The sequence below is a fragment of the Ogataea polymorpha genome (genome assembly GCF_001664045.1).
Source record: "Ogataea polymorpha strain NCYC 495 leu1.1 chromosome Unknown OGAPOscaffold_2, whole genome shotgun sequence".
Lineage (NCBI taxonomy): Eukaryota > Fungi > Ascomycota > Pichiomycetes > Pichiales > Pichiaceae > Ogataea > Ogataea polymorpha.
The window spans coordinates 969,083-980,969 of record NW_017264699.1 but is presented as its reverse complement, the minus strand read 5'-3'; the positions used below and the strand labels follow the sequence as shown (position 1 = coordinate 980,969).

The 11,887-nt window shown below is 44.5% G+C and overlaps 5 protein-coding genes across 5 annotated transcripts; 3 read left to right on the top strand and 2 right to left on the bottom strand.

The window, feature by feature from the left end:
• Nucleotides 1-147: 147 nt before the first annotated feature.
• OGAPODRAFT_15817 (uncharacterized protein) lies at nucleotides 148-4,750 on the top strand. Its single transcript, XM_018353982.1, has one exon. The coding sequence runs from the start codon at nucleotides 1,997-1,999 to the stop codon at nucleotides 4,154-4,156; it is 2,160 nt and encodes a 719-aa protein (XP_018212441.1). The 5' UTR covers nucleotides 148-1,996; the 3' UTR covers nucleotides 4,157-4,750.
• Nucleotides 685-1,731, bottom strand: OGAPODRAFT_42912 (uncharacterized protein; the record flags this gene model as incomplete). The annotated part of the gene is made up of 1 exon (XM_018355444.1): nucleotides 685-1,731. A coding segment is annotated over one exon (1,047 nt), but the record flags the coding sequence as incomplete, so codon positions are not given.
• An 801-nt stretch (nucleotides 4,751-5,551) lies between the features above and the next one.
• OGAPODRAFT_15816 (uncharacterized protein) lies at nucleotides 5,552-8,370 on the top strand. Its single transcript, XM_018353981.1, has one exon. It carries the CDS (start codon nucleotides 5,606-5,608, stop codon nucleotides 7,913-7,915), a length of 2,310 nt encoding a protein of 769 aa, XP_018212440.1. The 5' UTR covers nucleotides 5,552-5,605; the 3' UTR covers nucleotides 7,916-8,370.
• Nucleotides 8,371-8,689: 319 nt separating this feature from the next.
• On the top strand, nucleotides 8,690-11,635 carry OGAPODRAFT_98329 (uncharacterized protein; the record flags this gene model as incomplete). Its single annotated transcript, XM_018358006.1, has 1 exon — nucleotides 8,690-11,635. One exon carries the CDS (start codon nucleotides 8,690-8,692, stop codon nucleotides 10,337-10,339), a length of 1,650 nt encoding a protein of 549 aa, XP_018212439.1. The 3' UTR covers nucleotides 10,340-11,635.
• On the bottom strand, nucleotides 8,940-11,867 carry OGAPODRAFT_98324 (uncharacterized protein; the record flags this gene model as incomplete). The annotated part of the gene is made up of 1 exon (XM_018358005.1): nucleotides 8,940-11,867. The coding sequence occupies one exon, from the start codon at nucleotides 11,865-11,867 to the stop codon at nucleotides 10,449-10,451; it is 1,419 nt and encodes a 472-aa protein (XP_018212438.1). The 3' UTR covers nucleotides 8,940-10,448.
• Nucleotides 11,868-11,887: the final 20 nt, after the last annotated feature.

Sequence of the window (11,887 nt, the reverse complement as noted above, 5' to 3'; positions counted from 1 at the left end):
GAAAAGAAAGTTTCTGTCAACTTATTAGCTGATGCAGACTTTTAGTGTATTTATTGACACCCTTGCGGTTGACAAAGCATACTACTATTACTGTACAGTTCAAATAATACAGTTCTGGACTCCACTGCTAAAGTGCATATTCAATGTATTTGGCAGATCTTCTAAGCCTCTAAGTATTTGACAAATCTATGACCTCATTTTGTAGATAAGCAAAATTATGATTATATTACGATAAGAATCAAAAGTTCAAAAGTTCCTAAAGCTTCTGACGAGTGATATTGTTCTCTAGTCGTCACTTTACTGAGTCTCACCCATAATCCTCAACAGCTGGCCATCAGACTTTCGGTGCTGTTTTAACTGGCTTTTCAATCTCGTCATCTTTTTAGAACTGACAACTAGTTTATAATCGTATGTCACAGGATAATTAAGGAGTTTTTCAGGAACATATTTTTTTCGAACGAAATTATAGAGAGTCTCATCTTTTGCGTATTCTGGGGAAAGATACTCAGTATCTGGGTTGCTTTCAAGGAAATGATTTGGTAATTCTTCAGAAACGGTATCTAAGTAAAAAGGCTTGTGAGATCCAATGAGTGAAGTATTTTCGTCGATGGTGGTATGAAGTCCATTGACTGAATTTGAAGACGAGCCTGATGATCCCGATCGAGGTTTCTTACGTTGGTCTGGGAGCCAATATTTACGGCCATCAGAAGAATAACGCAGCCCATCGTAAATACGCTGATTAAAGCTGGCAGAATTTGGATAGATTCGATTATCGTTGATGGAGTCAAAATTGCGAAAATTGTACATATCTCCATACAGTGTTGTCATTTTGAGGTCGTAAGCAAGATCTCCAAGAGAAATCCAATCTTTGAAGGCATGGAAAGTAGACACGCGGGCTGCATCACCATATTTATCCTGAGTGAAGTCAGTATATGGAAAAGAATGCCAGTGCAATAATGCAAAGAATATCATTTCACAACATAACAATGCATTTTGAATTTGACTCCCCGTCAAATTGGCCAAGTCTGATGGACTCTTCTGGGAGATCAAACCTGCCCAAGTCATTACATCAAGCATCAAGCCTTGCCAATACGAAGCAAAAATGATTAGCTTCACACACATAAATTTACCCCAAGGGCTAAACTTTTTTAGCTCGGAATATAAGCATTTCCAGAACATAGCAAGATAGTATAGTGAGATAGTGACACTCACATTATAAGCTATTCCTGTCCAAGTGTACAAGCTCCCCCATGAAATGTCTGAGCTATCATATATTCCGGCAATAGATCCAACTATGATCACTAAATATAAAAGTGGTTTAACCCACACATATTGTAGGATACATCTCTTGACGAGTAAAAAGTGTGAAGGGTTGGAAAAGTCAATGGGACAGAAGATGATATTAGCGGGAAACGGATGGTTTGTTTTCGGCTTGTCAAATGAGTGTTGAATGATTTCTCGTTCACCCCCAAGCATATAAACAAGGAGCTTGTAAAACGTATAGATAACTAGCGCTTCGTAAATTTCTCTAATCGGTTCAATGATATTCCCTATGCTTGGGTTGATCAAAGTTACAAAGCAAGTGATCGCAAATAATGGAACAATAAGCAGTATTCTGATTATGAGTCGCTGTTCAAATGGTTTTCTGTAGTTACTCGACTGCAGATAAATAGCCAAGGTTGATATCATCAACGATGTCAAACTGGTCGTCCCGCAAACAGCGATCAACCATTTAGATATCACTGTGGACATACCTTGGTCTGTCCGCTGAAAGATTTCAAGGCGTACAACGGGCAATCGTGATCTCGGCAACTGTATTGACGTTGACTGGATTCAGATCCTCCACGACGATTTAGCAATCAGGAAAGTATCAGTTTGATGGAAGGTCGATAGTCGGGTCGAATTATTTATATTGATTTGATTGCAGAGCTTGAGAATGAGATCGCTTATATGGTTCCTCATACCCCTTGCAAGCTGTGCAGGCATCGCAGTACACATGAATATATTATCGAGAGTCTATTCAGATCTACCTGAAGACATACAAGATTTGACGGGATCTCTCCTAGCGGGGGCCTTTCATCCAGACTCGTTCTACGACTGTATGGGGCATTCGAATGCTGGCGAAGAAGCCCATTGGCCTCCTTTCTTGCGAGAACTTGTATTGACATATAAGCAAATGGCAGAACCAGATAATAAAATGAAAGCATTTATCTATGGTGTTTTCACACATCAAATTGCAGATATCAATTGGCATTCACTGCATAAATCTCAGGGACTGCTCCAATATTTGGCACACATCGAATTCAATGGAAACGTGAGTCAAGCGCACTCATTTTTGGATACAGGGGCAGACTTTCTCGTACTATCGCACCAGTTCGAGAACCTTGGACTCGATCAAAGAATTAGTCTTGCGGAATATTATTCCACTCCTTGGGACTTTCCTACAAAAGAGCTAGTTAAAACATACAGGAAGCTGGGGTTTGAAGTGACTGAAAGTGAGATCGAATTTTGCATGATGAGAGGCTACGCGGCATTACAGGGTGAATTGGGAACATTTAGATCTTTCACTCCAGCGGTACGATATAGATCCCCCCTTCTCAATGAAGTTCTGGATGATTACTACTTTGGAGGCCTGAGCGATATAATTTACACCATTAGTTGCTGCATGAAAGGTCTCTCTCGACTTTTTGACGGCACAATGGTGAACGATCCATGGCTGATTTGTTCAATTTTTCAACCAAATCACAATGATGCTACCACCTCAAGTAATTATGCAATCAGATCAAATGATCAGCAAATACATATGACACGCAAAGGTGATGGTGCGTTGCACCTCTGGAGTGATAGTGTAAATTCAAAGTTTGGCACCAGTTTGTTGTTTCATATAACGGCTTCCGGATACGCCGAGCTACTTATTGGAGCAGAGTACGACGGAGGACTAGGATCTGTATATGTCTTGCCACTGAAAAACTTGTTTGAAGGGCAGGTGCATGTTATAAGCACAAAGCCACACGAAGAAACCAACAAGCTTACATTTGCTCCCAGGTTCGGGCATGGAATGGCAAGATGGAATACATCACGGCACTCATTCCTTGTGATTTCAGAACCGGGACTATCGCAGCTAAATGTTTTTCTTGACTCGCGACTTGTGGCTGTGATCCATGATGAGAAGGCCCGAACACAGTTAGGCATTAGCGGCCCCAAACAAATGGGGCTGATACTTACGGTGAACGACGTGAATGATGATGGAATCAACGACCTTATAGTGGGATCTTGTCACTATGACACTTTAGACGCAATACAAAGAGGAATTGTGAAAATCTTGAGCGGAGCACATTTTGCGAAGCTTATTGAAGAGTACATCGATTCTGCTTTGGGAATACACGGTTTTCCGCTACATATAAATGACGAACAAATAGAGATCAATTGCTTCACCATCCCTCGCCAATTGCAGCGAGATTCTGGATATGATGAGTTTGCAACCTCAATTGCATTCTCAGCAGATAAGTTGTTTATTGGCTCAGCAGGAAGCGGTACGCTTGCTATATTTAATAAATCAGGGGAGTTTTTGTATAACATGATTCCCGACTTTCATGTCAGAGCTATCCAAAATACACCTTTTGGGTCTAATGGGCTCTATGGATATCACAAAATCATCACAGGGAGTTGGAACGAAATTGCATGGATTATGGTCTTTGCGAACTCCGAAACCGTTGACAATTGTCTGCTGTGTGGAGTAGCATACCTATATGTGGACCGTCAAAGGCTAGAATTGGTAGCAAAGGTCAGACCTGAGAAAGGACAACAACTGTTTTTTGGTGTCAATGCCTTAGCACGAGGAAATGATGTATACGTTGCTGCAGAAGGTTGGCTGGACGGTGCTGGTGCCATCTGGAAAATAAATGTGGGAAAGATATTGGAAGCTAATGCGAATACGAAATTCAAGCAGGAAATTCTACTATCTGAAGAAAAAACCGAGTTTGGCGGGATTATAATTCATGGTACCGTTGGTGAAGGTTATTCGGGATTTGGAAGGTCGCTGGAGGTTTTCGAATTTCAGCAAGAGCTATACATTGCAGTGGGAAGGCCCTTGTATGGTTATGGATCTGTAAGCGGATTGACTGGAGCGGTAGACATTCATAGATTGGAAGATTAAGTGTGTGGCATCTAATGTAAATAATCAATAAGAAAGGCGAACAAGAATGTAGTGATAGCACTCATTAGCAAATTAACGGCATTGTTGCTGAGCAGGTCCGCACCACTGATCGGCTTGGTTCCAGGCAAGTCTTTGGCCAACCTTTCACCTTGTGCACCCTCAACGACAACTTGAAGGTCTGAGTCCAGCAGACTGAGTTGGCAAAAAGCACCAAGAAAAGAGTCAATGAGTGAGCCGATGACTCCAGACACGGTGAAAAAGATCAGTTGCTTCCATCCAAACTTCAAGTATGCGGCTGAAACAAGAGCGATCAGGAAACTTCCACAGAACCCAGCCCACAAACCCAGCCTGGATATAGCACCGTTCGTTCCCCGGGGAACATGTGCGGACCAGTTGTAGCAAAGTACAGGAGTCTCTTGGGACAAGATGCCTATTTCTGAGCTCAAGGTATCTGCGGTAACAGCACAATAATTGACTATTGTTCCTACTTGGGCGAATCTCGTTGGAATCAGGGTCAACAAAGAACCGAGAATTAGTAGTGTCGCCACGAAACTATTCGAGAGCACTTGGATGTAGGAGCGTGTTGTGTCGTCAGAACCATTGCCCAGTACCTTGGTGTATTTTGATTTCAGGTCATGTTTATATTTAGTTGCCAGAGATCCGACCACAAAGAAGACCACCAGTAAGGTCAATTCGAGCGCAGAATCAGCTAAAGCATGAATAATTCCAGTGACAATCGCAATGAAGATCCCTGACTTGCTAAGCGATTTATGAGAATAAGCCCTGTAAGCGGTCAATGATAAGATGATAAATCTTCCAAGCATAATTGATGCAAACAATCTGAGATTTTTTCCTGGTAGCGACTATTATTTTTCAGGGCCATGACGTAAACTCTGCTGTTTAACGAGGCTCGTTTTGCGCAATCGCAAGACCTAAACACCATAAAAAATAGCGGAAAATTCGTTCAAATCCTGCTGCAAATTGAGAAATGCAACTCGCTATACTAGATCAGTTACCGGTGCCTCTCAGGCTCCGTAGGAGTGAGATCTTTGTTTTTTCAAAGCCGTTGAACACTGTGCTACGCGCCTACAACGTGCGAAATTTTTCGCCATGCACAGCCGTGAGCGAATTTCGATCAACGTCTTTTTGTCTAATTATGGATCATTCGTGACAGCTGAACTCTGAATACCCTCACCAGGGCAAGAATTTGCTGAATTTGGGAATCCTACTTTGTTTCACCGTAACGCTGGCTTCTATTGGCTGACTGTGGATGGCGGAGCCTCCAAAATGCCTCAGATGGTGCTTCTTAGAGACCTATAAAGGAGCTACAGCCTCCCTTTTCTAGCATATCGTAGTAACTACATGGTTTCTAAAGAGGTAGGTATTCAAGCAGGAGTCTGAGGACCTAACAACATACAGAGGCTAGGAAACGGACTAGGTGTCCTCAAAATGGCTTATGGCTCCGTGGGAGCCATCTACGGAGATTTAGGAACGTCCCCCTTGTATGTGTTCTCGACTATCTTCAGCGGAACCAGCAACCCAAGTCAAAAAGAAGTATATGGCGCAGTGTCGTGTATCTTTTGGCTTTTCACAATAGTTGTTATCTTCAAGTATGCTTTGATAGTGCTCAATGTCGGCCCCAATAACAACGAAGGTGGGCAGATTGCCATTTATTCCAAAATTGCCAGAACACTGAAGTTTGGCCCACAGGGTGTGAGGATTCCTGGAAGCAGAGAGTATGCCCAAGAGTTGGCTGACAATGACGATTTGCTCTCACTCACGCGAACAAACACCAATGCTTCCAATTACTCACTTGGAGACTCAAAACCCAATGAGCTCATTAAAAGCTTCCTGTCAAAATTCACTCTAGCCGTGTGTTTTTTGGGATGTTCCTTGGTGTTCTCAGACGGCCTTCTGACCCCAACCACGTCTGTACTGTCAGCGATTTCAGGCATTGCGGTGGCCGTCCCTTCTTTCGAGGACAAGGTGATGCCAGTTTCGTGTGGTGTTCTTATCATTCTTTTTCTATCCCAGAGATTTGGGTCTGGAAAGCTGTCCATGTTTTTCTCGCCAATTGTCACTATATGGCTGATTTGCTTATTCGTCAACGGAGTCATTTGCGTTGCCAGATATCATCCAGAAATTATGAAAGCGCTGAATCCATACTATGCAGTGCAGTTTCTCAAAAACCAAGGAATCGACTCTTTCAGCTCCATGATGCTCTGTCTGACTGGTTGTGAGGCAATGTTTGCCGACGTCTCGCACTTTGGGCCCTTCCCGATCCAGTTGGCTCTGTGCTGCTTCGTGTACCCATGCTTGATAATGTGCTATTTTGGACAGGCAGCCTACCTCATAGAGCACCCGACCAACATCTCAAATGTTTTCTACCTTTCGATTCCAGGCAAGAATGGTGACTGGTATTACTGGTTCATGTTCGTCATGGCCACACTCGCAACCATCATAGCTTCACAGGCCTTGATTCTGGGTGTCTTTAGCATTTTGAAACAACTCATCACGCTTGATTGTTTCCCACGTCTGAAGGCCATTTACACCTCAGAGAAACATTCTGGACAAATCTTTATTCCTGTCGCCAACTGGGTTCTGATGGTTTGTGTGGTTCTAACAACCATTGGATTCAAAAATAGCAATAACGTGACTGCAGCTTACGGACTGGGAATCTCGATTGACTTCATCCTTACAACAATGTTGATCACCATCTGTATGATCTACGTCTACCGAATAAACATGATCATACCGACAGTGTTCATGTTAGGATTTGGCACCCTGGACGCCTTGCTCATCATCTCTGGCCTGCAAAAAGTCCCTAGCGGTGCCTGGTTTCCTCTGGCAGTGGCTGGAGTCAGTTTCATCTTTATTTCTTTCTGGAGATGGTGCAGAAGTCTCAAAGTCAACTATGACCTCAGTTTCAAAAAGTCCGTAGACGAGTTGTTTGTGAGCTCGTCTACGGTCAAGGCTAAGAAAGAGGCAGTGGTGGTTCAGTTGAATAGCGATACTAGTAAGAAGAGAGACATTGGGGCTAACGACGAGGAGTCTGTGGCGTCTGTTCCCTCCATCGGCGCCACGGGAAACCAGGACGACCAATTTCTGGAAATGAAATACTACGGAAACGTTATGAAAATCCCCAGAAACAATCAAGTGGAAATCATGTACTGCACTTCCTCCACCGCTCTCACCAACAGGAGCTGCCTACCGCATTTATTTGAGCATCTTATCCACTCCTTCAATTCCGTGCCTAGGATATTCATTCTCATAGAGCCCCGTGTGAGCACGCTTCCATTCATCGAGGAAGAAGAATCATACCGTTTGCAGAAAATTGCCGGTGTTCCTGGTTTCTATAGATCCATCATCCGATCCGGATTTATGCACCAGACGTTGCTCACTAAAAAACTTTTGAGAAGCCTGCTTTTATCCATTCCGGAGATCGAAGAGCTGCAAGCTGTGTACGACACGGCTGATGTGATGGACGATAGCAACCATTTCACTATTCCTATAGTTCACCTGTTCGAGAGGGAATATGTGACGTCCAAAACATATGATAGAGAGGACCTGGACGAAGAGCCTAGAGCTATGCGGATTGCCAAGCTACCGTGGAGAATTTTGAGAGGATGGCTGATCAACTGCCTGTTTGCCCCACTCAATGGCATCTCCAACAACAGCACGATGGACTTTCTGCTACCGCAGAAAGACGAAGAACCTAACCAGGAGATTTTGTATGTGGGAAACCGTGTTACCATCTGACGGCCTTCAGTTGAGATTTGTGCTCTAAGAATATTGTCTCCACCACACTGCTTATAGAACAGGGCAGGGTTGTAACAAACTTTGATCTCAGTGTATTTCGTGTGTGCTAGGAATGGTGAGTCTATCACTTGATATTTCGCTATGCGTTTTCATTCCACCTCTTTCGCCTCCCAGATTCATGATCCTTGGAACTTAATTCCGATTCGAGTAGTGGCCGGTCGCAGCTACTGCTGACTCCCCCCAATATTTCCTATTTAGTTCTCTCCACACCCAGCATGCATTAGGCCCATTACACTACAAAACCCCCTATTCCCCCTTCCGTACGTTGGATCGCTCTGTGTAACATTTTAGCGAGCAAAGAGTGGGACCCCTTGACCAGCCCGACTTGATCGCAAGGGTCACCACGTAAGCTTGTAGTCCTGAGCCGAAATGGGCGCCAACTCGCGAGACTGATCGTAATTTTTTTTTTAACAATACCCCACCGTCGAGGCTTTATGCACATTAGCAAAACACTACTTGCCTCCATGATCCTGTTTGGGCGCTTACTTCGATAGTTTATTTCGCCAATTCAAAAGTTGATGACAAGATTTTCATTTGAGCATTTCTCGTCCGTCCGATTCCAGGCTTCAATAGGATATCCAGTCACCCTGAAATTCGAGCCCTTATAGATTGCTACAAAAAATTCAACCCCATTTTAGAAATCTAAGATCTGACGGTTACCAGATGAACTTCAAGGTCAGTCTCCTGTTACTCGCTGGGATGGCGCCCATTCCGATGTCAGGCGCCATTCCGCTGGTTCAAGAGGGAGCCTTGCCCTTGATTGCCAACAGATCACCTTATCCTACTGATGTCGCCTCGTACATCTCCCGTTTAATCAGACACTCGGCGACTGGCGTGGCATCCTTTGTCACGGCAGCCATCAGTACGACAGATAACTCGCCGCCCACATATCTTTCCAAGAGTGTTGTTTCCAGAGAAGCCGCCCCAGCCGACGACTTCGAGTCCTGGCTAATATCACAAAGAGATTTTGCTTTTAAGGGAATTCTTTCTAGCATTGGCGGATACCATAATTCAACCGATCTTGCTGGCGTTGCCAAGGGCGCAATAATAGCTTCCCCATCCAGATCGCATCCAGACTACTTCTATCAATGGACCAGGGATTCAGCAGTTACCATTGGCACCCTTATTGACTATCTGGATGATACTGGATTCGACGATGCAAAGTACAATATTCCTGAAATTATTGAGGCTTATATCGTCAACTCCAAGAAGCTGCAGCGGCTTTCTAACCCATCAGGCACTTTTGAGAGCCTGGAGGGACTAGGAGAGCCCAAATTTGCGGTCAACTCTACAGAATTCTCCGGTCCATGGGGGAGACCCCAAAGAGACGGGCCCGCGCTGAGAGCAAGCACGGTGATCAGCTACCTGAATATTCTCCGGAAGTACAACAAGGAGCTTGTTCTCAAGGATGAGCTTATCGATGAGGAGTCAATCTACCTCGAGGTCGTCAAGCCGGACCTTTCGTACGTGATCCGCAACTGGTACAAAAAGGGATTTGATCTTTGGGAAGAGGTTAATTCTGTGCATCTGTTCACCAGTCTCACACAGCTGAAAGCCCTGAAAATGGGTTTTCAGGAGGCTCTGCGATTCGAAGATAAGACCTTCTACGGGAACCTGACGTCCTCGTATGCCGCGCTGAGATACTTCATTTTAATAGATTCAGGCTTCAGACTCAACTCAATTCCGTACCTGATCGAGACTCCAGAGCTGCTAGCTACCGGTGAGAGAACTGGAATTGATGCTGGCACTATAATTGGAATCATTAGGACGCATACTTTCAACGTTGACACGCAAGATGACGTAGAAATTCCGTTCAACGTGGACGATCCTGCCTCACTCAACACCCTTGTTGCTCTGGCCAATGACATGAAATACCGCTACCCCATCAACCATCACAGACTGAACTTGAGCTCTGCGTTCGCGCTGGGCAGATACCCTGAGGACATCTACAACGGAGTTGACACTAGTGAAGGGAACCCGTGGTTCATTGCGACCGCTTCTGCCGCCGAACTGATATACAAATACATCTACAGCCATTACAGATACGAGAAAGATCTGGTTATTCCTATTGAACTGAGACAACTGTTCGAGAGCATAACAGATCTCAAGATACGCAACCAGACAGTCCTGCCTTTTGGCTCGAAAGCGTTTGCCGACACAGTGGGAGCGCTGAAAAGATATGCAGACGCATACCTAGCTATTATCAAAGAGCACGCGGCCAGAGACGGACACATGAGCGAGCAGTTCAACAGATACACCGGGTTCATGGTGGGGGCCAGGGACCTGACCTGGAGTTACAGCTCTTTCTGGAGTGCATGTAGATGGCGGGCAAAGGTGGCCAGCATAATTCACGCTCAGCGGTGACCGGCACGTGATGCCAGTAACATAGACAACATGTCATTTTCCCGAGTTACGATCGTCATGCTGATGAATGTGCTCTTAATATAATTATCGTATGCAATTTAAACGGCTATTATTTCACTGCTGCGGCGAATGCGACTTCTTCTGGTAGCGTGAAAGAGACACAAAACATGGGTTTGGTTGGGGCCACTAGTCTGACGTAGTGGAAGGAGAGGTTTTCAAAAGAAATCTCAAATTTCAGAAGGTCCACTAATTTGCGGTGGATTCTATGCTGCAATTCTTGCTCAGTCGGCTCTGGATTTTCGGTCGGTGCAAACTTCTCAAAATGGTGGACGTGGATGACCGGCAATCTGTATCCTGGCAGGTCTTTCACTTCGCTGCGCGTCAATTCTGGAAAAGCATTAGAAAAAAGACCCACGAATGCATCTACAAATGTTATGGCAGAGTCCGGCAGATTCATCACATAGTGTGAGAAGAAGCGTGGTATTTCGACCTTGGTGACCTTGTGTTTCTTTGTTCCGCGTGCATTTGGCTTGAACACTTCAATATCCTTGTGGTTTTCTGCATAATCCGCAAGCACTTTGGGAGAGCTTTTGATAAAATCTCTTCCATCCTCATTGAAACAGTTGACAAAGCTGTCGACCTTATTAATTTTCACATTCTGCTTGAGGTACTTGTAGCTTTCTGGGTTCAAGTCGTTGGCAAAGACGATGCACTGCTTTTTACCAGCGGGCACCGCAAAAGGCCCCACACCGGCCATGACGTCGCAAATAGCTTCTCCCGGGCTGAAGATTTTCACTAACCGTCCGTGCTCCGTGGAAAGCCGAGAGTTCCAGTACACTTTGGAGAAATCAAACGTGAAAACACAATCACTTTCTCTTTGTTCCACCAGCAAATTGTCCTCCCCTGCAATGACCTTCATTTTAAATGTCCGAAAAATGCTATCAATCGTGTCTTGTTTGTCCACCACAGTCTTGATGTATGGATTTTTGTCCAAAATCACCTGTCCTATGAGGCTGTCGTAAGGCTTGTATTCATCCTTCAGATTCACATGAGCGACATGACCCGTCTTGGTAAATGAGGTCGGCACCTCATGCAAAAGGTTTTCTGGAAGAGTGCTCTGGAGTATTTCCTCTGCTTTCCAGAAATCGTAGTCGAGCGTAAATCTGTGTTTGAAAAACTTCCCATCGCAATCTTGTATATACTTGCGTGCCTCGGGCGAAAGGTATTTTTCTATGTCTTCTAGCGAGTGGACTTTATGATTAAGTGCAACAGCCTTGTAATCTGGATTTTTGGGATAGTCCTCGAGATTATTCTCTGACTTAGACAGTTTGAACAAAAACGGCAACCGCGGGATTTGCACAGTATCCTGTTTAAATGATTTAATGAAATTACCCATCTGTGCAGCCTCAGGGAACAGAACTGTCCAGACATCAAAAGTCAATGAAAATAGACTTCTATCAAGTGACTTTATGTTACGGTGTACAGGAGGAACAATTTTTTCTGGCGCAATAAATCCCTGGTAGCTCATTCTGCGGCAAAATGCAATTC

Bases quoted from the DNA above. Each gene is read 5' to 3' on its own strand.
- OGAPODRAFT_15816 (XM_018353981.1), top strand. From the start codon at position 5,606: ATGGCTTATGGCTCCGTGGGAGCCATCTACGGAGATTTAGGAACGTCC.
- OGAPODRAFT_15817 (XM_018353982.1), top strand. From the start codon at position 1,997: ATGAATATATTATCGAGAGTCTATTCAGATCTACCTGAAGACATACAA.